Source organism: Cydia strobilella, chromosome 6 (genome assembly GCF_947568885.1).
Source record: "Cydia strobilella chromosome 6, ilCydStro3.1, whole genome shotgun sequence".
Taxonomy (NCBI): Eukaryota; Metazoa; Arthropoda; class Insecta; order Lepidoptera; family Tortricidae; genus Cydia; species Cydia strobilella.
In genome coordinates, this window is record NC_086046.1 from 7092181 (window position 1) to 7117306 (window position 25126).

General features: G+C 37.3%; 2 protein-coding genes across 4 annotated transcripts in view; one reads left to right on the plus strand and one right to left on the minus strand.

Moving 5' to 3' along the window:
* Nucleotides 1-445: 445 nt before the first annotated feature.
* On the plus strand, nt 446-20359 carry LOC134742351 (telomere-associated protein RIF1). Of its 3 annotated transcripts, none has more exons than XM_063675402.1 (13): nt 446-551; nt 817-1048; nt 1809-2036; nt 8274-8536; nt 8917-9688; nt 9823-9995; nt 10813-11059; nt 11931-12120; nt 12875-12928; nt 13250-13467; nt 13555-16608; nt 18494-19645; nt 20033-20359. In XM_063675402.1, the coding sequence occupies exons 2-13, from the start codon at nt 824-826 to the stop codon at nt 20345-20347; spliced, it is 6891 nt and encodes a 2296-aa protein (XP_063531472.1). In that variant the 5' UTR covers nt 446-551; nt 817-823; the 3' UTR covers nt 20348-20359. The 3 variants fall into 3 exon arrangements, with proteins under 3 accessions (XP_063531472.1, XP_063531476.1, XP_063531477.1); XM_063675406.1 differs by having other exon boundaries at nt 448-662; XM_063675407.1 differs by lacking the exon at nt 12875-12928 and having other exon boundaries at nt 448-1048.
* A 2039-nt stretch (nt 20360-22398) lies between these two features.
* Nucleotides 22399-25126, minus strand: part of LOC134742361 (patched domain-containing protein 3) — a 58460-nt gene continuing 55732 nt past the window's right edge. The window contains exon 12 of the mRNA XM_063675445.1: nt 22399-25058. Coding sequence (XP_063531515.1) covers nt 23973-25058 — 1086 coding nt within the window. The 3' untranslated portion in view covers nt 22399-23972. The remainder of the gene's footprint in view (nt 25059-25126) is intronic.

Here is a 25126-nt window from a genome sequence, read left to right on the forward strand (position 1 = left end):
TAAAAAATAATTATATTATATAAAGCGGCTATATTTTACGGTTTTAAGGTCCCTCCACACTCGTGCGCGAATCGCGGCGCGAAGCCGCGAACGCGAGTATGGAGTCTAGTTCGCTAATCAGCGAAATCGACTACACACTCGCGTTCACGGCTTCGCGCCGCGTAGTCTGGGCGAGCTTATAGTCTGTCAACCCATTTCCGTCAGTAGAAAAGCGCCAAATTTAAAAAATGTAGGCGCTAACGGTAATCGTCCCATGGAAAATCTGAATTTCGCGCCTTTTTCTACTGATAAAGTTGATTGATCGGCTATAATAGAACTATTCAAGCTATTATTTATTTTTCTATTTTTATTATTAATCGAGTCGAATCGAAGACTATTCGATAGTTACAACTATTTCGTTTCGCGCCAGAAACGCACATCTGTCAGACTGTCAAACATATTATTAATTTAATTTCATTTGCCCACGATCAAGTATTTTTTGCAATTTTGCATTACTGATAACATGCGATTCAGTAAAAATTACATTCTTAAGTGGTCTAAAATCTACTGAGGTAATGAAGTGCCACTAGTTTAACGGATAACTTTTGTGTTTTGTTGTTTGTTTTTCTTGTGGTAAGCGTACAACGATACGCCGACAGTCCGTCATATCGTGTTAATTTATGGTTATATAGTTTTGTAGTTACTTGAAGATAACAAAATCTTGTTTAGAAACGCGTTTAAAACTATTTGTAGACATGTATTGGATAAAAGGTTCAGCTATAATGTTCTGTGTTATACACCTATAATATCTATAACCTTTCGTTGTTCATATTACAGTTACAAAATGTTGGACAAGGATCTCGAAATTTTAGAGGACACTACCTTTACTCATAGTGGATCACGAAATCAACATTTCGAGGCAATTCTACATGTATTAGACAAAGGAAACACTCCAGGTGTTTCAAAACTTGAGAGAATATTGACAATATGTGTACATGACCTGAAAGAAGACGCGCGGCACGCAGTTTTTTGCTTAAATATAATCACTAAGATTGTAAATAAACATCAGGTATTGGTACATTTTTGTTACTTTTCTAATATGCTATTTCCAATTATCTGTTTAAAGTAACTGAAGTAACTTAAATGTGGTGATGTTTCTGTAATATTTAATATTGCTTTCTTTTATAATTAACTTGGGACCTCTGTTTTTTTTGTATTGTTATTTTGCTACAAACTAATTATTAATGTATTAGCAATTCTTTATATGATATTGCATTCAATATATTCAATCTATACGCTTTATTTACATACAAGATATATACAATGGTACTATGTAAACGAAATTAATAACTAGCTTAAATCTAAAATAGACCCTTGAGGCATTGTACCAAGGATGCTGGCGGCATTTCCTCGCTGTATCGCAATGCTGATACACTGTGTGAGGAAGCCGCCAGCTCTTCGGTCACCAGTTACGTTAACCAGACGCTTCGCGATTTCTGCAAACAACTTGTGCGCACTGGGACCCCATGGACCTAGAGTTTCAACTCCAAATGGAACGAAATGGTACTCTCTACCGAGGCTCTTATATTTAATATATTTATATCTATAGGTATATATTTTATAAGTATTTTTTTCTGTAACTTACTCAACTAATGATTTTATTTAATTGTTTATTTTTCAGTCATGCTTGGATCACATTTAAGCCAGTTCACATACTCTGATCACAGATCTTATTATATTAGAATAAAAACACTTATTAATAAGTAAGATTTATAACTTATTTTGGAATAATTTAGGATTTTCTAAGTACTACTATTTTTATTTTACAGACTGAACTTCCTGCATCGAAATTGGCATCATCAGCGGAGGCAGTTCTAAACTTCCTTCTTACTGCAGCGGCATTAAACAAAGCAGAGTCACTGCAAACTATTAGCTTCAATACCCTCCTTGCGTACCCCGATAATGTGTTGGCGGAGCTGGCATCTGACTGCCATGACATTTACGAACTGTTCAACTTATACTGCCATCTCAAGATGCCTGTGGAAATCAGGTTCAAGGTAGTCACATCACATCTCTGTTTGTACTTTGTAATAGGGTGAATCAACTATTTCTTGTTGTTTTTTTGTCCCGTCAGCCAGGTGACAATAGTAACTAGTTTGTTAGAAGAACTCTTTGTACCATATTTTATTATGGTACTTGGTAGATGGCCCCTTTTGGAAAGGGCTTATATAACAACCCGAAAATGGATGTTTGGTTAGTTTTAATGCCATAAAACCAGGATTTATAGGGACCCGGGTGACTATAACCATGGCAACTAGTGACAAAAAAGAGTAGTTGATTTAGATTAGATTTTAGATTTATTTATTTCAGGATGAAAATTACACTATAAATTTGCATCAGTGTCAAAATTATGATTATCTTCTTATCATGAATATCGTCAAACATTACATACTAAAAAATACAAAATAAATTAAAATAATTTTCTCTCCCAATAAGGATCGTCATATAAGTATGTATAAATAAAAACATGTCAAAAATATATGTCAATCTTAGCAATTTAGAATCATGATTCATCCAGTAATATTGTAATGTTGCATGTTTGCCATCCTATTTTAAGATACTTCTTACAATTTCTTACTTAGGAGACATCTTATGTAAGGGAGTTTTAAATAAGATGGACAATATTCTGATAAATGTGGTACACTGACTTTTTTTTATTGCTGGTAAATTATTGGAACAAAAATTATAATTTTGTTGTATAGTAAATTGAGTTTGCTTCCTTATAAAAATTCCACTAAAAGTATTGTTTGTGAAATGCTGTAGATTGGACCTCACAAAACTGTATCAAATTCCATAATAACAAAATCTACATTTACCACTAGCAACTCAAAACCAATAATTAAGTTTTGAAATAAGTAAACTTTGAGAGGAAGGAGTCATTAACACATTTAGTGCCGAAAACCCGACTATCGGGTATTATAATTATGATTTCGTTCCCAGGCCGGACGACCCGATAGTCGGGATCGTACTACTACAGCTTTATATGACTAAATTTTTGTGAGTTTTAAATGATTCACGGTTAGTTTCACTACACTTATATTGACCGGGATATAGACTGTGATTACCTAATATAACTCACAGTTTTAGGGGTCCAGGCACATGCATGGGTCAGGTTCGCGTTGACAGACTGACTTTTCACAACTACCCCACTTTGTACCCAAATGTCAAAACCTACCCCCATTGTCTATACATAACATACCTCCCCCATAAGAGAGTTCACTATTTTATAAAGTTTACTAACACTATTGCCTAACCCTACACTATGCTACTGTTACACTACTTTAACACTTCAACTATTCTTCCTCCGTCTCTACATTTCTACATTCAGACAGCTTGACTCACTGCCGCTATCGCTATCCGCTAGGGCTATTCTCTTATAATCGGGTGAGTCTGGGGGTGTGGTCTGTCTAGCACGCTTGTGGCTGCTGGATGCGGTATTTTGTGGGTTTCCGTGTATCGTGATGTCCTGGGGTCTGGACACCCCCATGATATCCGCCCAACGATGAGGCGAAGGTATAGCAACTCTGGTATCCTCGTCATCGTCATCCGTAGCATCATCGGTTACCTCAGGGACCTTCTGTTGTCCTTCCCCCCCGCAACCGAGCATTTGATTGATGTGTAATACTAACATCTTATCATTCCATTTCACTAAGTATCTGCAGACCCCTAGTCGCTTTTCCACCGTCCCTTTCAACCAGCGTGGTCCACCGCAGTAGTTCTTTACGTACACTGACTGTCCAGTATTAAACTCCCTGTTCTTTGTCTCACTATTCTTCTCTATTACTTTTTCCTTATCAGCACATCGGAAAGACAGGGGGTTCAACCTATCGAACTTAGTTCTAAAACGCCTGTTGTTCAGGAGCTCAGCCGGAGTTTTATCATTGACGCTGTTTGGTGTGGTACGAAAACCATACAGTATCGCTGATAATCTCACTTCCCATGGTCTAGATGTTATTTTCCTTAATTTAGCCTTCACTGTCTGCACCGTTCTTTCCGCTTGACCGTTGGTCGCAGGGTGGTAAGGGGCGGACAGGACTTGTCGGATCCCTTGGGATTCTAAGTATTTACGGAACTCCTCTGAAACAAAACTTCTTCCATTATCACTTACAAGTACATCAGGAAGACCTTGTTCTGCAAAAACATCCCGCAATATTCTTATTAACGTAGAGCTACTCATATCTGGTACGATCTTGACCTCTGGCCACTTAGAATAAGCGTCAATTCCAATTAAAAATGTCTTTCCTTGAAATGGCCTAGCGTAATCCATATGTAGTCTAGACCATGCTTTATCTGACTTTATCCAATGATGGCATATTTCGATTTTCTGCACACACGTTACAGCTTTTCACCATGTCTTCAATTTGCTTATCCATCGCAGGCCACCAAAAATAGCTTCTCGCCATAGCCTTTGTGATCACAATACCGTCGTGATTCATATGCAGCTCCTCCAGCACTTTTCCTCGCATCTTCTCTGGTATAACCACTCTATTTCCCCATAAAATGCATGCCTTATACATGGAAAACCCGTCTCGCGTTTGCCAGTAAACCTTGTACCCGTCATCACTCTTCCCAGGCCATCCGTTACGTATCCAATATAATATTTTACTGAGACACATCCTTTTTTGTCAAGTTGGCCACTTCTATGGCAGAAAACAATAATTCAATGGGTGTCTCCTCTATTAGTAGAATTCCTTAAAAAATCCTCTTCCGGCGTTTGCTTACCTGGTGGACCCGGCCATCGACTGAGGGCATCTGCGTTTCCAATTTTTTTTCCCTGGACATATTGTATTTCATAGTCGTAAGAGTTCAGTAGAAGTGCCCACCTTAACATCCTAGTTGATATAATGTTGGGTATAGGTTTCTTTGAATCGAATATCCCCAACAAAGGCTTATGATCTGTCTTGATAATCAGTGATTATTAATCACTCTTCGACCACTTATAAACTGATGAAATTTCTTCAAGCCAAATATTATAGCAGCTGCTTCCTTGTCTATTTGTGCATAATTACGTTCATGTGCGTTCATGGTTCTCGAGGCAAACATTACGGATCTGATACTTCCATCAGCCATCTCGTGTTCTAACACTGCTCCAAGTCCGTACTGTGACGCGTCACAAGATAAAATAAGTTTCTTTTTTATGTCATAATGTACCAGAGTATCTTTACTGGACAGCATTTTCCTTAGCTTCTCGAATGAATTTTGATGTTCTTTCCCCATTTCCATTTCGCGTCTTTGTCAAGTAATCTGTACAATGGCTCAGAAATCGACGCCTTGTGTGGCAAAAATCTATCATAAAAATTTATCAGCCCCTGTAGGCCAAGCACATGATTGACGCGACAGTATGTCACCGCGAGATAGACTACCCGTCTTTTATTAACTGTATGAATTAAAGGGGGACGGGTACTCTATATCGCGGCGAGATACTCTCGCGCCAATCATGTGCTAGCCCGGCAGGAATGCTTGAAGCTCTTTCACATTACGCGGTGCAGGCGTCTTCTCAATCTCATGAATCTTCTCCTCGCAAGGATGAATACCAAATTCGTCAATCATCAAACCTAAAAACTGCACACTCCTGGCAGCAAATTTACATTTGTTTTTATTCACTCGCAATCCAGCTTCCTGTAACTTATGAAGCACCGCCTCGAGCCTCCTATTGTGTTCTTGCACTCCATTGCCAGTCACCAAAATATCGTTTAACAGTACGTTTACCTCAGGGATACCAGCCAATAGCGTCGACATGGGTCGTTGGAATATGCCAGGACAAGCCTTTACCCCGAAGGTTAATCTCTTCATTTTATATAACCCCTTAGGGGTATTAATAGTTAGCAAATTCGCTGTCTCCTCATCTACCATAACCTGGGTGTACGCCCGTTCCAAATCTATCTTTGTAAATAAAACCCCCTTGTAATTCCGCAAAAGCTTCACTGAGGGTAGGTAAGGGGTAAGTGTCAGTATCCGTCACGGCATTCAGTCGCCCTATAATCCCCGCACAGACGTACCTTGCCATCTTGCTTGTTAATAACTATACTATCATAAACCCCATGTTCAGGCAAATACACATCATCAACTACACAAACAAATAACACGGTAATTACCTGTTGCTAACCGCCTCGAAGCCGGCTTCAATGGGGCATGGGGCAGAGCCCCCGCTCTCGTTGGTTCTTAAATTTAATGTTCCGAGTTCCTTAACACCTTTTACACAAACACAGAACCGCCACAGGTCAAATGTACAGCATTTTTACAATAAAACAGTTTTTATTACAGCGCGACAGCAAAACGTGCCGCCCGTATTTTGTTTTCTCTTGCGACTGGATTCCCTTTTTAGCCACGGGCGGAGCTCACCGGAGAGTGGCGTGACTGTCGCGCGATCGGCGCAAGGGCGGCGTTTTCCCGCGTCATTTGAATTATGTAGCCGATAGACATGTTTTATTATGCCTGAACATTGCTTAAGTACTGGAACTATAGGTGTGGCCCATTCGGAATGTGACGTCGCCTACAAAACGCCTTCGGCTTCTAGCCTATCTAACTCTTCGTAAATTCGGCCTTTTATTGCGAACGGCACCGGTCTGCTCTTAAAAAATACTGGCTTTGCTCCTTCTTTTGGCCTAATACACACTACAGGCCCCGTATATTTCCCTAATTCTTCCTGAAAAACTTCTACATAGCGTTTCTGTATTCCATTCAGTGTTGTGGCCACTTCATCGCTGTCAACCTTTAAACTATTTGCTCCTTGGACGTGTATCCCTAAATCCCGGAACCAATTCCGACCGATCAAGCTTGGCCCGTTGCCCTTAGCCACAACTATGGATAAGTTTTTCTTTATCTTCTTATTCTGAACCAAAACTGTCACTTTACCCATTATACATAGTCTGTTCTGTGTCCATGTCTTTAAAGAAACCCCAATATCATCAGATACTGGGAGCGAGCCCTGCCAAACTATCCTAGCAGTCTACTCACTTATGAGACTGAAAGCGCACCCGGAGTCTACTTCCATATCTATTCTAACTCCATTCAGCATTATTTCCATCATATATGCTGGTACTGCACTATCTTGTCTCATATTATTAACTGTAATTTCTTCATATAATCCATTGAAATCAGATTTTGGTGTATTATTTCCTTTTAACTTGAAACCACAAACCGCCTCGATATGGCCCGTCTTGCCACAGCCATGACATTTGGTCTACCTAAACCTGCAGCGGCCTCTATGGAGTCTACCACAACGCACACATGACATCCTTTCTGTCTGCCTATCATTCCTTTTGTTAGTCAATTTATTTACTTCCATTGGTACTTCTAAATCACCAGAAACTTGACTAGAAGAAGCCGGAACAATAATACTTGAATCAATCCCTGCCGCCTCATGAGATAAAGCAATCTGACAAGCTTGATCAAATGTCAATGTACTCTGTTGTAACAACTTCTTCTGTACTTCTTTGTCCCTTATACCACACACTAAGCGATCCCGCAGCGTTCGATCCAAATCTGTAAAGTTACAGTCGATGCTCAATTTCCTCAATTGTGCTATGAACTATGAAATCCCTAATCTTTTCCCGCTCCTCTTGATACTTAGTATGAAATTTATAAGACTGGATAATTTCATTTGGCTTCGGGTGGAAATGATTGTTCAACTTACCCACAATTGTTGTAAAGGTAATCTCACTTATTTGAGTTGGTGCTATCAGTGATATAATCAGATACAAGTCGGAACCACACACAGCTAATAAATTAGCTTTCTTTTTACTATCATCTTTAATATCACCTGCCTGCAGACAAAAAGTAAACCGCTCTATGTAATTTTTCCAGCAGCCAAGCGCCACATCAAACTCCCCAAACTTGATGCCCATTTTGCACAGTGATACCTACTTTTATGCGTTTTTCACTCAAATCACACACTTTACACTGTAATTGCACACTATTGTCCTAGTTTTTCTCGACGCCACTAATATAACACAGTTTTAGGGGTCCAGACACATGCATGGGTCAGGTTCGCGTTGACAGACTGACTTTTCACAACTACCTCACTTTGTACCCAAATGTCAAAACCTACCCCCATTGTCTATATATAACATTACCTTTTGTTTTGTAGGTAATCGCGGTCTATATCCCGGTCAATATAAGTCTAGTAAATTTTTGTGGCCAGGCGCATGTCTTGTTCGGCTGGGTGACAATGAATGTGTTAAACAATATGAATATTAATCTTAACTTATTGATAATATCATTGTTATTTTCAGCCTGTTAACCTAGCTCACAGAGTAATGATCAACCTAACTCCAGAAAAGAAATCAACATTTGTGAAAAAAGGCCTAGCAGTATGGTTTTCAAGAGTGATTCCAACTGCCATGAACTATTTCCAAATACAGACCATAGGCACCACACCCATGGTTCTGTCAATAATGGAAGTATTGGAAATGTTGACTGACGAGCTTGCATCAATTGACTACAGTACTAATCCTCAGTGGCAAACAGTTTTGGAAAATATTTACAGCCCAAATGCGTAAGTATGAAAAGTGAACTAAACTTTTTTTGATTTTCTTCAAGTTGTACCTAAAGTGTTATTTGTGTAAAGTCAGTATAGAACAAGTTCCTCTATCCTAAAAATACAGTGAGGTGCTAGGTACTTTTCAGTCTAATGAGCAAAGTGTCCAGTGGAGCGTGTCATATATTATATAATGGCTTAACCCGCACCACTGCCCAGGAATAGACTATAACCCTATAATAGGAGCATTGCAACAAAATATTACTTACATAATAAATAAAAAATTGTTTGCCAAAAAAACGATCAGTGTTAGTGCAAAAATTATCTTCCTAACACTTTAAAGCATTAAAAAATTATTTTATATAAGCAACTCTAGTGAAATAATCCTATGTTTCCAGGTATCCAGCACAAATGAAAAACCTTTTAACAAGTAGCAGTGTTCTGTGGCATAGGATTTGGATAATTTTTATCAAACTGCTCAAAGCTCAAATAACTATGAACAAACCTGGAGTTGGTAGCCCTATCAACTCAATGTTGCCAGTAGTTGAAATGGCATTCAAAATGGATGTCAAAAGCAGATGCAGAGCATTCGAATGTTGGAATGTGTTAATTGATAATTTCTCAGCTGAGACTAATGAACTATTTGTTAACAAGAGGATAAAATTGCTTATTATACCTTTGAGATCGAACAATGCTAAAGTTGAAGAAACTGCACTCGCCAAACTTGACACCTGGTGGCATCTTATAAAGCAATATGAAGCCAGAGTAGATGAGCAAATGCTGTATCCATTTTTACACTTTTGCTTTGGAAGACATATTCCTGAAAAAACGGTTTTGATACCTGGGATGATTTCACCGACACTAAAAAAAAATTGTGTTGAAACATTTGTTGAAATGGTTGGCCATGTTAACTGTGAAGGCTGCATTTCAAAACCTAGATTGAAGAGCAAAATTATCAGTCCTAAAATCTTGGTCGACCACTGGAGTGACTGGATACATTCACTAAAAATGGCAGTAAAAGTATCCTCAGAAGATGTTGTTGGGATTGGAAAACAGCCAATCCTATGTGCTTGGAAGTCATTTGTTATGACCATTGCTGAAATGCCAGAAAATAATATCAGAAAAGATTTGTTTAATGACCTGTTAACCATTGCTAAACTACTTGCACAGGTAAATTAATCCAACATATTTATAATTACGAATTTTGTGCTTTATCTGATGCCAACCATAAATAGCAGGGGTTTTCCGATCATTTCCGTGTGTCTATGTATGTTTAAAAGACTAAAGCTAATTCATCTTTACAGGAGAGCACAAGTAATAACAAGCTTGCAGACATAGTGAACAATATCCTCATTTCTTCACTGTTCGAAGAAACCTCACTAAAGCGGCTTCTTAATACCAAAGACTTTCAAAGCGGACCAATACAAATAATTCTCTCCATTCTAACAGACCCAACATTTGTTGAGACATGTAAAAAGTAAGTCTAGAATAATGAGTGTGTAATGTTTAATATAATTATTTAAAAAAAACCCGGCCAAGTGCGAGTCGGACTCGCGCAAGAAGGGTTCCGTACCATTACGCAAAAACGTCCAAAAATCACGTTTGTTGCATGGGAGCCCCAATTAAATATTTATTTTATTCTGTTTTTTGTATTTGTTGTTATAGCGGCAACAGAAATACATCATCTGTGAAAATTACAACTGTCTAGCTATCACGGTTCATGAGATACAGCCTGGTGACAGACGGACAGACAGACAGTGGAGTCTTAGTATATCCGTTTTTACCTATTGGGTGCGGAATCCTTATATCTCCCGCATTATACTTATATCTACCCGCGGCATCTCGGTGCAAGCAATGCGAGGAGTGCCGACATGCCACGGTATCCCCCGGTATGCACGCATGCATGCATGCCAGCATGCCGCGGTATCCCCCGGTATTGTATGCGCCGGAGCCTCCCTCGCGCGCGTTTGTGTTTCAAAGCTAAAGGACAATGTTTTTAAGATAATTCTTTATTTTAGATATAAGATTGTAGTTTTGATTTTTAATGCCATTTTGTAAAAGATGTTTAATTTCGAAAAAACAGCCTTGATAATTCTTTGTCAACATATATTTGGGCCACCCCGTAAAATCCACGCGAACTATCATAGCATTGTTTGTTTCAACACGGTATAAACTATTATGATTTTTTAAACCGGAACCGGACATAGCTAGCCTTTGTTACCATTATTTAAGTTGTGGAATAAATATCACAGACAATATATTGCACTATTACGAATTTTATTTTATTTTTCCAGGCATACAAACCAGAGTTTACTTATAAACCTAAAGCTAATAACCGAATTTCTTGTCGTGGAGTGCGGCCATTTAGAAGACAAAGCAATAAAGTGGCTGATCAAAGACGTGGCGCCTCACGACAGCTCACTGCAGTTGTGGGTTGCTCTGGCGAAAGCATTGCAGGACTCAAAATCAAGGCAGGAGGGTTTACAGCAAATGTGTAACTTGTTGCTCTGGCCACTGCTGAACTTAGATCATTTCAGTAATGTAGGTATCTAGTTTCATTTAGGAAACATCAAAGTGTAGACAGAATAGGCTCCTTAGTATCATAAAAAAACACCTATAATTCTTAACTGATTCAATCCATTTTTATCCTTCAGGGTAATATTGCCCATTAAAAAAATGTGATCTGATGATATGACTTAGGCAGGGCTCGGAAACCGGTTAAATTGCCAAACCGTTGTCATGTACGTGGCGCAAAACCTTTTAATTTTGGTTTCGCTCGTAAAACCGTTCTTTTGAAACCGGTTTTTGGGAGAACATTTCCATAAAGTACTTGTCAGATTCACCAGTTTAGAACAATAAAAACCGGTTTCTTCCTATGTCGGGGTTTTTATTTACGCGGCACACCACCGAGCCGGCCGTGCATCCCGTCGGTCGTCGATTAAACCGGTTTATTTAGGTTACAATATATAACACAGGTTGTATTGTATGTTCGCGTTTATACGAATGTTCGGAGGAAAACCGAAATAAACCGGTATTTATTAAACCGGTTCCGAGCCTTGGCCTTAAGTAATTTAAACAGCTTTACATTTACTTCATAAAATATGTATGTTACATGTTATGCTCAAATTATGACCCATCTTGTTGATTTTGCTGTAAGGTTCCAAAAAATCCAGGACAATTGCAAATATAGAGCCAATAACCTACTCTAAAATTTCAAGAAGTGAGTCTATAGCTAGAGCCACTTAGGTATACCATGGGTGAACCCTCTTTTGTGACTAGCGAAAGTGTGCCATGAATACAAATGGCTCTAGGCTCACTTCTGGAATTTTTGCGTATTGCTTTGGCTGACTTTATATGAGTAAAAACGTTTTAAGGAACTATTTTATACCAAAATGCAATAATATTATTCCAGGTTGAGGCAGCTGCATTAACATGGAATAATACGTACTGCGTAATGCACCTAACGACGGTGCAAACCGTCTGGTTCCATATGGAGATCGACAGAATCCTCGAGGAAAACATGAATAAAGGAGCCACGGCCACTTTCTTTGTTCTATGCGTTTTGCTTGCTATCATTAAGACTAAAATCATCACAAGAACATGTAAGTTTCTGCATGTATTATACGTGTAAACCTGAGGTGAAATAATGTGTGATTTATACATAAAACGGAAATAGATAGCATGATGTGAGCGGTACGAATGCAAACCGAAATCGGTGAAGACACTACTTCGTCAATAGTCAGATGATATATAATAACGCGCTACAGTTGTAGTGCATAACTGTTTTCCCTCGTATTTTCTCTGAAACGTTCGTATTTGTCATGCTACCTCAGTCAACGTCAGTACTTTTTGTACCGAGACTGACTGAAATAGCAAGACACGTTCGTACGTTTCCGTGAAAATACGATGGAAAATAATTATGCACTACATCTGTGCTTGAGTAGACGGTGAAAAACTAGCCAACTCTAATCCGTTTTTCGTTTCCGTTGTATCATCAAAAAACTAGGTTTTGGTGTTATTTTTATTAATGTTGATATGTATGTCAGTCTGTTAAATGTACATTTGCCATATGGGTCTTGATGCAAGATTTATAAATTAAATGAATAAATAAGTACTATTCTATAAACTAACATAAGTATAAGTAGTAGTCTATTTCAGTTTTTAAATAAGTACTAAGCATGAAATTAAGATATTGTCTCATGAGACTTGTAACTTGACAGGCAGATTGTATTCGAATAACAAGATAAGTTCATGTTTATATCGAAGACATCTCTGTTGTATCTTGTGGATTATCTGTTTGTAGGTCTTGTGTGTCAATGCTTCTCATAATATTAATATTAAATTTAACTACTGTAGGTAGTGTTGTCGGGGGCATGAACAAAACAAAGAAGTTTCAGAAGATATGGAAAGGTTTGATTTTATTTTAACTTACGTATTCTGTAGTAACAAGTGTTTGTGGTTGGTAAAAAGCATCCTGTGAGAAAGTAAATAGGTCTTTTTTCTTACATACTACAAGGCACCTGGCGGCATTTCAATTATTTGGTGGGTATGTTGGTCAAAAAGGCTCTCTTGTTGAATGTCATGCGATTCATATTTGTAAAATTATAACTTATGGCTTTAGGGAATGTGGTCTGTTTATTTAAATTACGACGGAATGGGTTTGACTAAGATAAAAATCAACTTAAAATGGGTTATAAATGTAATGATAAAACTTATTCTTTTTTTTTTCAGATGAGGGAATAAACAAAGAAGTCAAGATGTTACAGGTTGTAATGTGTAAATACAATGATTACGATGAAGCCAAACAAGTATTTCCTATACTGATTGATACGGTGGACCTCCTATCAACAGCTGCCACAAATGAGCGTTTGGTCGGTGAATATGTCCAAGAAATCTTTGTAATTGGAAGGAAAGCATTAAATATCATGCTCAAACATTTTAAGCGAGGTGTAAGTACAATATTCATGTAATTGATCGTAGAACATAATTTGGACGCGCTTATAACAATTTAAGCATAATTTATATTATATTTCCAGGATCCTACTGGGGAGGTGCTTTTAGTAAAAGTTATTGATGCTTTTGAACATCTTTTCAAAACTGAAAGTGGAAGCGAATTCAAAATAATTTTATTGGATGAGTTACTTGTGTGTCGAACTTTGTTTACGACAATACCGTCCAGTTTGGATGCTGTGTTAAAACTAATTATGGCGGATGAGGGCGTTGATCAATCATTAAGAGCAAAAATTAAGGCGTCTTTTGAAACTATTGAAATAAAAAGTAAAAATGAAGCAAAAAACTCTAAAAATAAAGTTTCTAAAACTGAAGGTCAGGATGAAAACAAGTTTACGACGCCTGTGCCAAAAAGCTCTAAAAAGGATCCCAAAAAGAAAGAAGCCAGTATCATAAATACAGTTGTAGAAAATGGTGAAGAATTTGCAGTAATCAAATCGACTTGGAAATTCAATCCACGAAAACTAACAGAAAATCAAAAAGAAAAATTTAAAAGGAAACGAGAAGATATTCCGGCTTTGTATCAGGACCTATCACAGTCACAAGATGAATTTAAACTTAAATCTTGGAAAACAGACTCTCAAGATACAACAAACAGTAGATCAGCCAGTATACCATCTAATGACAATATTTCAACAATTAAAAACATGCCCGGCACTGATATAGTGCCTAAAATAATTGATAATTTCTTCTCTGATACATCTAAGGCCACAGAAAAGAACGAAAATAAACAAACTGACAGTCCGAAACAGGCCAAAGTTGACCAAACGAAATCTTCTCCGGCAGTTAAAACTCCGCGAATGGCTTTGAAAGACAGAGTATTTCGTAATGTTAGAAATTTGATTGAAAAATCTACTCTGCCGCAAGAAGGATCACAGAGCACAGATCTGTTAAATCAAACAGTTAATGCAAACACATGTAGTACGCCAGTTTCGAAATGCACAGAAATTAAAAATGTTGTTAATTCGGCGCCGTCATTAATAAATGCTGACCGGCCTGCTCGTGTTAAGAGAAAACCTAAAAAGTTTGACGATTCGGAAATTTACTTAGAAAAGAAAAGGCGTTACTCTACGACTCAAAATGAGTCCCAATCATTTGACAAAAATGATGCTTCAGAAGATGCAACAAATTCAATAGAAAAAAATAATGAAGACGTAAATAGTACTCCAAAAGTTGCCATTGTTTCAGTAAACAACATGGAAGTGGATACAAGTGAAGTTTGCAAATCAGATGCTCCGACTGATGACCACGAAACCGTGACTGCTGTAGAAAAAGTAGACACAGAAAAAGACAAATTACCTACAGAAGTTTCGTCTTCGCCCATCGATAAAGCAGTTCATAAAAATCCGGAAAGTGATAATGGTTCTAACGTAAATCTTGAGGACACTGTCAAATGTTCACAAAGCGACACATCTATCAACAAATCAATAGAAGAAACACAGCAGCCTGAACATAAAAATGATACCTCAGTTGGCAATACATCAACCCAAAAAAATATTACTAAGAAAAAAGATTCTGACGAGACGAAGTCGACTTCCAAAAAGAAGTCGAGAATTGAAAAAGAACTGGCTATAGATATGGTCGAAGGTCATCCATTTTTAAAACTACAATCAAATAAGCGGGTGACCAGAAAAGGCTTAACAGAGTCGCCAACCAGCGGTCGTAAAAACCGTTTAGCTGTTAAACTAAACGAGTCTAAAACTGAACCAAAGAGTGCTTCGAAAACAAAAAAAGGGACAAGCAATACAGAAGATCCAAAAGAAAAGTCCAGAAAAAATGCCAGTGAGATAGAAACATTGCCTGTTACAGTTTGCGAAACACAGGATATTAGCCCTGATGCTACACAAGATCTTTCTGAAGATGTTATAGAGAGCTCTCAAGATACGACTACAACAATATCAGTTAAATCATTCAGAAGGTGTGCTGATAAACCATGTAGTAGTTCCGAAAGCATAGATAAGACTGTTTTAGAGACACAAGAGTTAGTTGACAAATCTTCTCAAGAAATAAATACAACTGCTGACGTCATAATGTCTCAAGAAATTAAAGATGACACCGAATTACCTGCCAACAAGACAGATGTCCAAGCTAATGTTATAATGGATTTGACAGAGGAAATGGATACGGAGCCTGTAAGCTCTGGAGATGTAATAATTATCAATGACGACGATCCTGTAATTGATCTAAATACCGAATGTGAGCCTGGGCCTGGACCTGATACACTTGAACTTGCAAATGCTGATACACAACCTACAGATCCCTCCCAATTTGTAAATGACCCAAATGCATCGATTGAAACTAGTCAGAATGTTCTTCCAGACGTAAAAGATAATAATGAAAAAACTGATTCAAAAGTTGATCAGAGTCAGCTTACTACCACAGCCGATGACAGAACCATAAGCCTTGTTGACATAACTCAAAATGAAGAAACTGTCGCTTCGTCTCCCACTATCGGCGCTGATCAAAGAAAAAAAGATTTCTTAAACAACACTTCAGAAATTTCACCTATAAAATCCTTAAGCCCAATTGAACCCAAGTCGCCTGTGTCTGAAAATAGCAGCGATTTCTTAGTAATTAAATTATCTGGTCCGGTACAAATGAACGGTGAACCTTTGGAAATTACTAATTCACCTGAAATATTTACTGAAGAAAAAACTTCACCTGACAAAAGGGATCAATCTCCTCCTCGACCAGAGGTTACTGTTACTAACAGTAGTCCTAGTTCTTCACTGTCTCTGAAGAAAAATCGTCCACAAGTACGTAGTGGTGGTCGTGCGGCGCAAATGTTAGGCCTATGCGTACCGGACAGGTTACAGACAATAAAGCATGTTGAAAGACCTGAGCCTGATGAACCTAAGAAAAGCAGTCCCGTGAACACTCCAGCTCGTAGAAACCTTAGAATGTTGTATCAAACAGCTCAATCGACAGACAGTGGAAGTTCTGATGAAAAAGAAGAAGCAGAGAATTTCCTGAAATTTAAGAAAGCTTTGCCCAGTGCCGACTGTAGTCCTGCTGGTCCAATTCTAAAAAGAAAGCTTGCTGATATTGCTGACGAAGCCACAGCGTCACCAGCCAACAAGGTTAGTTCCTATTTAATACCAACATATGCGTATCTCTATCCTTATAAATGCGATAGTAGATAGTAACTCTGTCGCCTCTTCATACTTAAGAGTCCCCGGCATGCTCGGTTCTTCATACAAACGTAGTTACACTCTCATTTTAAAACGACTAGCTAGATTGCTCTGAAACTTTGCACTTACAATAGGATAAGTTATACGAATTTAAGTTTTTGAAACAAAACTTGTTTTTGCTCTATTTCGTTTTATACACTAGAGCTATATAAACTAATTACAGACCTAGATATACCTTATGTCATTGTATGTGCAAAGTTTCATTACAATCCAACACGTAGTTTTAAAATGAAAACGAAACTCCGTTTGTATGTGAAGGTGAAATTCGGCCGAGCTTGCCGGGGATTCTTAAAATGCTCAACCGATTTAGGAGAATTAGGAGATATTTAGTAATATAGCTTAAGGCCCCGAGAAGGACAGGATAGTTTTTATCAATCATCATATTCATATAATTATGTACTTACTTACTTAACAAGTAACTTGGTTTGATATGAAAAAATAATAATATTGCAAATGTATTTATTTTATTTTTCTACTTAATCCCCCCGAAGTTCTACGCACTTGTCCCAACGAATCTGCAACTTCTCTATGCCTTCACGGAAGTACGTCTCTTCAAGGGCCTCGAAATACGCATTGACCTCCCGTATAACCTCCTCATTAGACTTAAATTTTCGCCCTGAGAGAAATGTTTTGAGTTTCGGGAAGAGATGATACTCAGACGGAGCCAAATCTGGTGAATAAGCAGGGTGTGGAAGAAGTTCAAATCATAACTATAACAATTTTTGTACATCGACACGACTTGAATGCACCGCTTATTTTTTTGCCATACCTGGACGTTTTTCAGCTATTGCCGCCCGTAACTGATCCAAAAGTGATGTATAAGTGTGTGTAAGTGCGTATGCTCCAGTTATAGGTTTCCTCTTGGCAAGGTAGTCAATTAAAATAAAATCTGTTGTTTTCTTTAAACACCTGCAAATTTTCATCAGATATACGCATGCGAATACGCATTTTTTCTGGAGTCAGTAATCGCGGCACCTAATTTGTACAAAGCATTTTCATGTGCAACTCGTATGTGTAAAATAAAATGCATCAGAAGAGATGTTTGTGGCTTCAGCTAATTCGCGTATTTTCAATCTTCGGTCGGCTAAAACTAAATCATGGATTTTATCGATGACTTCGGGTAAAACTGCCGTTCTCGGGGCTCCAGGGCGAGGTGCATCTTCAATGCTTGTCCTGCCTCGCTTAAACTCATTTACCCAAAGTCGAACCGTTTCGTAGGAAGGACACGATCTACCCAATGTAGCTAAAATCCTTTCATGGATTTGTTTCGCAGTTTTGCCTTCCAAAAAAAAGAACTGAATAACTCCATGAATTCCAATTTTCTCCATGTTGCCGCTGAACTCGAACGACTCAAACCACTTTTGTTTGAACTACTGTCAAATGTCAAATTCCCCCCAAAAATGACATGACGCCACAGATTAAATTTTTTTTTGTTAAGTAATAAAAAATCTTTATTGCTTTAAACCTTGGACACACATTATAAAGTTTTGACAATATGAAACAGGTGTAACGGGTTTGTAACACATTTAGGTAGTGGGGTTGAGTCTCTGCCTCCCGAACTAGGTCCAAGCCTGTGACTCGGTTACAGTTACTAAACTAAATCAATACATATAGAGTTGACGCTAACGCCATCTATACGTAGGCGAAACAAGTTACTTCTCAAACCCCCCTCGTAAGCATACACGTTACTTTTTAAACATATTTATAATGTTTCTAATTAATATTTAATATAGTTCATTAAGTATTAAGTGTAATAATATAATTTTGCTTTCAGAGAAAACGAGTCAGTTTTCATGACCCAGTGTCGACGTCAGTTGTTGTTCAAAAGTATATAGAGACAAGTGGAGTAAGATCACCTCAGAATTCAGCATTTAAACGACTGGAACGGCAGTTACGCCACCAGTCTCCAAAATCTCCAAAGAAAATTGATAGTATGTTTAATCTCGAGACCGTACTAACTTCAACGGCTGAAAGTTTCAGTATTGAACATTCTAGTAATGATACAGAGTTGAGCTCTCTAGATCAGACCCCTGCCGCGGAAATAGTTAAAACTAGTGAATTAAATGATTCAGATCCTATATTCCCAGATCTCATAGATTGTAAGGATTCTATTGATAACATTGCTTTAGAACTATCTTCACCTGGTATGAAGGAATTATTTGTAAAAGAACTTGGAGGAAATATTAAAACTGTTGGTGATCTAGCCAAGTTAACTGAACTTGAAGTAAATAGAATTTGTATCAAAGCTCCTAAAGTACAAGTGGCCAAAAAAGTATTGGAGGATTATGCATCTAGAAAAGATAAAATTATGAAAGCGAATAAACTTGTAGAAACAAACACAGAACTTACAGTGACAACAAGTGATGGAAGGCTTAAAAAAGATGAAGTAATGGAGGTAGACAAAATAGTCAAAACTACTGTAAATCCAAATCTTACAGTAACAACGAGTGTTGGAAGATCTGGAAAAGATGATCTAATGACAGGGGTAGCTAGTGATCTAGAAAAAGTGACTGAACCTGAAGTAATTGAAATTGTTGACAAAACTATAACACAAGTGACAAAAAAAGTATCTAAAAAGGACAAACAAATGGAGGCGGCACCAGAGGTTGTTCTAACAAAGGTCACTGAATATGAAGTTGACAGAATCGATGTTAAAGTTCCTAAAGCACATGTGACTAGGAAAGATAAAATAATGGAATTGGATGAAGCAGTGAGGCCAATTGTAGATATAGATCTTAGAGTGGCAACAAGTGTTGGAATACAAACTAATATTCTAATGAGCGAAACTGAAACACAAACCTCCGTGATATTGCAAAGGCTCTCATCAACACAGACTGACGAAGTAATGACGAAGCAAACAAGTTCTCAGACATATGAGTCAGGCAACAAATCAACTGAAGAGATTATATCATCATGTATCAAAGATGTGAGTAGTCCTAATTCTTATATCACTGTGAGCAACACGTTCAATTGGGGCATTTTCTATGAAAAGGGACCTTATTGTCGATGGCGCTTACGCTGCACAGCGTCGCGCGGCATTGTATTTATTTCGGAGCATCGTTTATAATGGCGTAAGCGCCATCGACAATAAGGTCCCTTTTTATAGAAAATACCAAAATTATTGTTATAACTCATGCAAATGTTACAACTTCGGAAACAAATCAAACTTGCAGTAGTTATTTTATTAAATATTTTGATTCGTGTTTCTTAAGTAGTCACACTATTAAGTTAATTATATATATTATTTAACCGGTGCCATCTATTTCAGTTTGTACTCGTAGACATGTTACTAATTGTTTCATTATTATTCCAGAGGAAAGACTTCGTTCTTAAATTAGGAGAACAATTAGAAAACGTATCAAAACTTAAACTGGCAGAATCTCTATCTGTAAAAGACTGCACGGACTTGCTTGTGAAGAAAATGACGGGTTCAGATGCCAACAGTGTTTTGAACAGCGTCCTTCAGCGAGGTTGCGGATTGCATGCAAACGGCCATAACGGAAACAAGGAATTATCGTATCTGCAAAATTACTTGTGTGATAAATTTGATGTTAAAGACTTGATTTTGTTTTGCAGCCAGATGATGCAAAAAGTGTATGACAAGAGTATTGCCGATAAAAATGTGTGAAGTGTAATCAGTCTCAGAAGTAGTTGGTCGTTTCCTTTTGATTTTATTCTGTTTGTCTCAAAGTAGAAAATGATGAAGTTAATAATAACTTCGTTGTGGCAGATTTCTTGAATGACTGTATACGTTTTGAAATCGACTTAATTGATTAACAATACATTTAATCATAGTTATTGTACCACGTAATATATTTCGCATATAGTGGAAAAGTATTCATGTACATATTTTAAAATTGGACTGAATTAGAAACTAGTTTTGTTTTAAGTAACAGTGCCTTTTTGCGCTTTAGTGATAGATAATATTGTATGTGCCCATTTGATATAACAATTTTTGACATAATGTATTGTTTCACTTACCGAGTTCACTCGTGACATTTAAGATAATGAGATTGTTTAGTAGGTATCTATGTACATAGTTACTATATCGTCAGTTGACAACCAACACTTGTTGATTACCTAATACTATTAGTAGTTCAGAGCCATAGTCAACCGTCCTAGTACAAAAACAAAGATGATTTTTGTTTACAATTTTTTTGCAATTGTTGACTTTTGGTTGTCACCTGACAATATCTACAATTAGATTAAGGCTTACGACTTGTATGAACAAATTAAAAATTTACAAGGCTAACTAAACTGTATTGTTACGCTGCTTTATTTGGGCAGTGTAAAAATCTCGTTATATCGTACTTGTAAGTACTTGTATGTACACACTTGTTGACATCAATAATAGCGGAAGCCGCTCGACCCCAATTTCAAAGGAATACCGCAAATCGATGTACAGGTTAGCCGTTTGGCACACGCATACTAGAGGTCGAACGAAATTTTTTGATCCGCAGTTCCTAAAAAAATTCGCTGGGGGGGGTGGGGAGTGGTAAAACATTTTTTTTTGTATGGAAAAAAAATAATCCAAAACCTATCGAGTGTGGTATCATACGAAAGGGCTTTTTGAGGCGATTCTAAAAATATATCACATCATTACATTTCGGGCATTTTTTTTAAATTAAAACAAAAAGAATTTTCGAAACATACCAAGTTTGGGCTCCTCCAGACACGATATGGCTGATTTTTTTTTTGTACAATATACCACAAATGATACGTGATATCCTCATGTCTAACCCCAAGAAAGCAATTTTGAAAAGAATATCATTAACAAAAATGTTTTTAATTTTTTAATTTTACAAAGTGACACATTTCTACTTCAATACCTATTTCACGAGATTTATGGAACTATACTGCAGATACGGTACATATTAATCATAAAATGATACGTAATATCCATATATCGAACGGGAAATACCTCTTTAACCCTTTAACCGCAACTTTTCATCGGTTGGTATAGTTTGTTTTGTTTTTGACACAAAATATCAAGATTGTATCCTTCAGATACGATATATGTACCTTACTGTTTTTTTTTGTACAATTTACCATAAATAATACGTAATATCTTGATATCTAACCCCAAGACAGCAATTTTGAAAATAATTTATTTAAGATTTTTTTTTTAAATATTTTTCATGTGTATAATTTTTCAATATTACAATATTGAGAAATTAAAAAAAAAATCTAAATGAAATTATTTTCAAAATTGCTTTCTTGGGGTTAGATAATAAGATATTACGTAAAATTTGTGGTATATTGTACAAAGAAAAATCGATAGGGTATATCGTATCTGAAGGATACAATCTTGATATTTTGGGGCCCCCCGCGAAATTTTTTTAGGAACTGCGGGTCAAAAATTGTATGTGTGTGCCCAACGGCTAACCTGTACATCGATTTGCGGTATTTTTATACGAACGGGTTAGACTATAATACAAAAATGTCATATCAAATATAATGGCTTGGCAAGCCTGATGAGATGGATGTCTGTGACTGACTGTTCTAGGTAGAGTTAGATATAGGTACTGTGGGGTACATTCCGATATACGCTCGGTATAAACCATCTAAATGTATCAAGTACATTGGATTGTTAGATGAGACTAACGCGATAACTTAAGTATTACGTTAAACTTTTTAGTTATTATTTTTTATAATGAAAAGAAAAATAAAAGATCAACAGATTATCAAAACTAGTTTTATTCAATATAAAACATGTCAATAATATTTACAATATATTCAGTCATGTTGACCGCGCGCGATCACAATAGGTTTATGACAAGACTACGAGTAGGGGTCGGCGAGGCGGTACTAACACTATACCTACTAATGAAACAAGTTATCGTAGGTAAATAGTATTGAAGTGCGAATCTTTCTCCATGTTTTTATGAGAATTCTTAGTTTTAAAATGTCATAATTTTGTTAAGTATTGGTGTTGTTTACACAAGGTCAGGAACCAAAAACGTTATTACTTATTATGACCACTATATACATCATAACTAATATATCATGTCATGAGATTTAACGCAATAAATCGTAGAATTAAAAATGTGTACAATACACTAATATTTATATGAGAAGAACACCATTAAAATCAAATCTTAATTTAAAACTCAAAAACAACAATTACCTATATTATCACTCACTGATTTAATTTCGATAGCCACATTCTCATTATAGGACAATTTTACGATTTATTTCAATACTATTAAATAAATACACAGAACGTACGGCACATGACGCTAAATTATTAGGTGTATTGAAAGTTTGTAGCAGCAAAGATAAGTTGAGGCCGAAATGTTAACTATTCAATTAGCTTTTATAAAACCGAATCGAAGATATACCAGGCCCAGCTTACCTAAGAAGCCCAAAGGAAACGGAAATGGCCACAAGATACCTACCATAAGTAGCTCAACTAATATTTACAGCATCTGTCAAGAATCTTAAAGCTTTCACAAAAGAAGGGGACTTACACTAATTTAAATACACAAATATATACACAGTTTTCACCCACCCAGTATTATCACACTAACATAACACTCCCTAATTACAACTTTATTAGATATTAACTAAAGGTCTTTGCACCTTTTTGGATATATAACAATGCCGGAATCCAGTAGCCCAATAAATGTAGCACTGGATATCTACACACTAATCTGTTTGATAACTAATCTCTTATGTATTTTCTACGCTCAAAAATATCTACGATAAAGTTTAACTCAATAATGGGGGTTTTAAAAAAAACTTTCCGTTACGTTTTGTACGGATCGGCACAATACTGAGTTACGTTCTTAATATTTTTTTAAATTGAAAAATCGGTTTGATTGTTTTTTTGCGTGTGTCCGACGTTTAGCTACTCGTAGATATCTTTGTAGCTGACTGTACCTATGATTATAATACCTATACATATGTAAGTTTCTGAATGTTCATGATGAATAATACTATTTTAAAGCGAATTCAATTTCTACACGCATACACATTTTATAGGCAACGTACACACATTTTTGGCCTAATTTTTTTGCTAAATACTTATACATAAAATAGCTCTACTTTCTGCAATCCACAAAAAAACATTATTTTATGTAGCCTTATAAAATACAGTTTTTTGTTGATCTAATAATCAAAATCTCTACGGAAACGTAACTTGTGAGTCGAGCTCACTGTTCGATCCAGTTTTGACCATCAACTTTATCGTGGAACTTTGGTCCATAAATTGAGCACTTGATTTATGTTATCTAAATTGTGGGAAGGTTCTGTCAAGGAAAACGCATTTCGGCTACATAGTCTAAATGCTCTAGGTTGTGATGCGAGTTGGACCGCCTCGGAGCGCGCGGTCGATGCAGGTTGTGGTGGGAATGGGCGCGCATCACTCTGTAGGTTCCCTCGCGCCGAGGGCCTGCGTCGCTCGTCTTGCGCGTAGGCCTCACCCAATCATCATCTCTAGAAGCCGCACGGCTTCTTCTATAATTGTCAGCCCCGCGTCTGTCATCGTAAGGTTGTCTCACCCAAGCCCGGTCTGCCTCGAGTACATACGGATCTAACTCCCCTGATGGCTGGAATTGGCTAGAATTCTGCCCGTAACTCGACCTTTTCCATCCGAGGTCATATTTCCTGTCATTGTCGCCTATTTGACGGCGCTGTGATTGGTTCGAGCTGCTCTCGCTCGTGTCCTCTCCAGAAGTACCAATGCCCAAATCCTTGTCATCTCCGTAAATTTTGTATACTCCATTTGGGCCTACATTCTTTCCGTTAAATATTTGGTCGTTTAAAACAAGTTGCGGGTGTGGTATGCAGTATGGGTGTGGAAAACTCTTATCAACTTTTGACATTTTGATATCTTCATGTTTTTTGGAACATGAGCCGGGTCCGAATAGAGACAGGAGTACTGGTAGCAAGAAAAGCCCGTGCATTGCTCCGAAGAAAATAACCATGAATACCATCTTGAAGAACACTGAGAAGATGTAGCTGTCCGCTAGAAGGAGTGCGACTACCCCTAAAATTGTACTGAAGGATCCCTGAACTATGGGCAAGCCCAGAGAGTATAAGCATTCGCTAACTCTATCATTTGGAGATTTTGCTTTTGATGCCATGTAAGCGTAACAGATGTGTGCTGTGAAGTCAACGGAGAAGCCGATGCACATGATCAAGTTTATCATGGAGATTGAATCAAGATTGATATCCCATAGAGCCATGTATCCCACCACTCCGATTTCTATTGATATTATACTGAAGGCGACCCAGAGCGAACACAAAATGTTCGGTATAAATATGAAGGAGGTGATCATCATCATAAGGGCTCCGTAGCACAAGTTCTGAATGGATGTTGGCTTCACCAGCTCGAACTGGAAAAAAAAAATGTGTTATTGATATACATGTCTTTGCTATCTATCAAGACATTAAACTGCGGTAC

Bases quoted from the DNA above. Each gene is read 5' to 3' on its own strand.
- LOC134742351 (XM_063675402.1), top strand. From the start codon at position 824: ATGTTGGACAAGGATCTCGAAATTTTAGAGGACACTACCTTTACTCAT. The intron at 1,049-1,808 runs GTATTGGTACAT...TTTATTTTACAG, and splicing joins AGATTGTAAATAAACATCAG to ACTGAACTTCCTGCATCGAA. The intron at 13,468-13,554 runs GTAAGTACAATA...TTATATTTCCAG, and splicing joins TCAAACATTTTAAGCGAGGT to GATCCTACTGGGGAGGTGCT.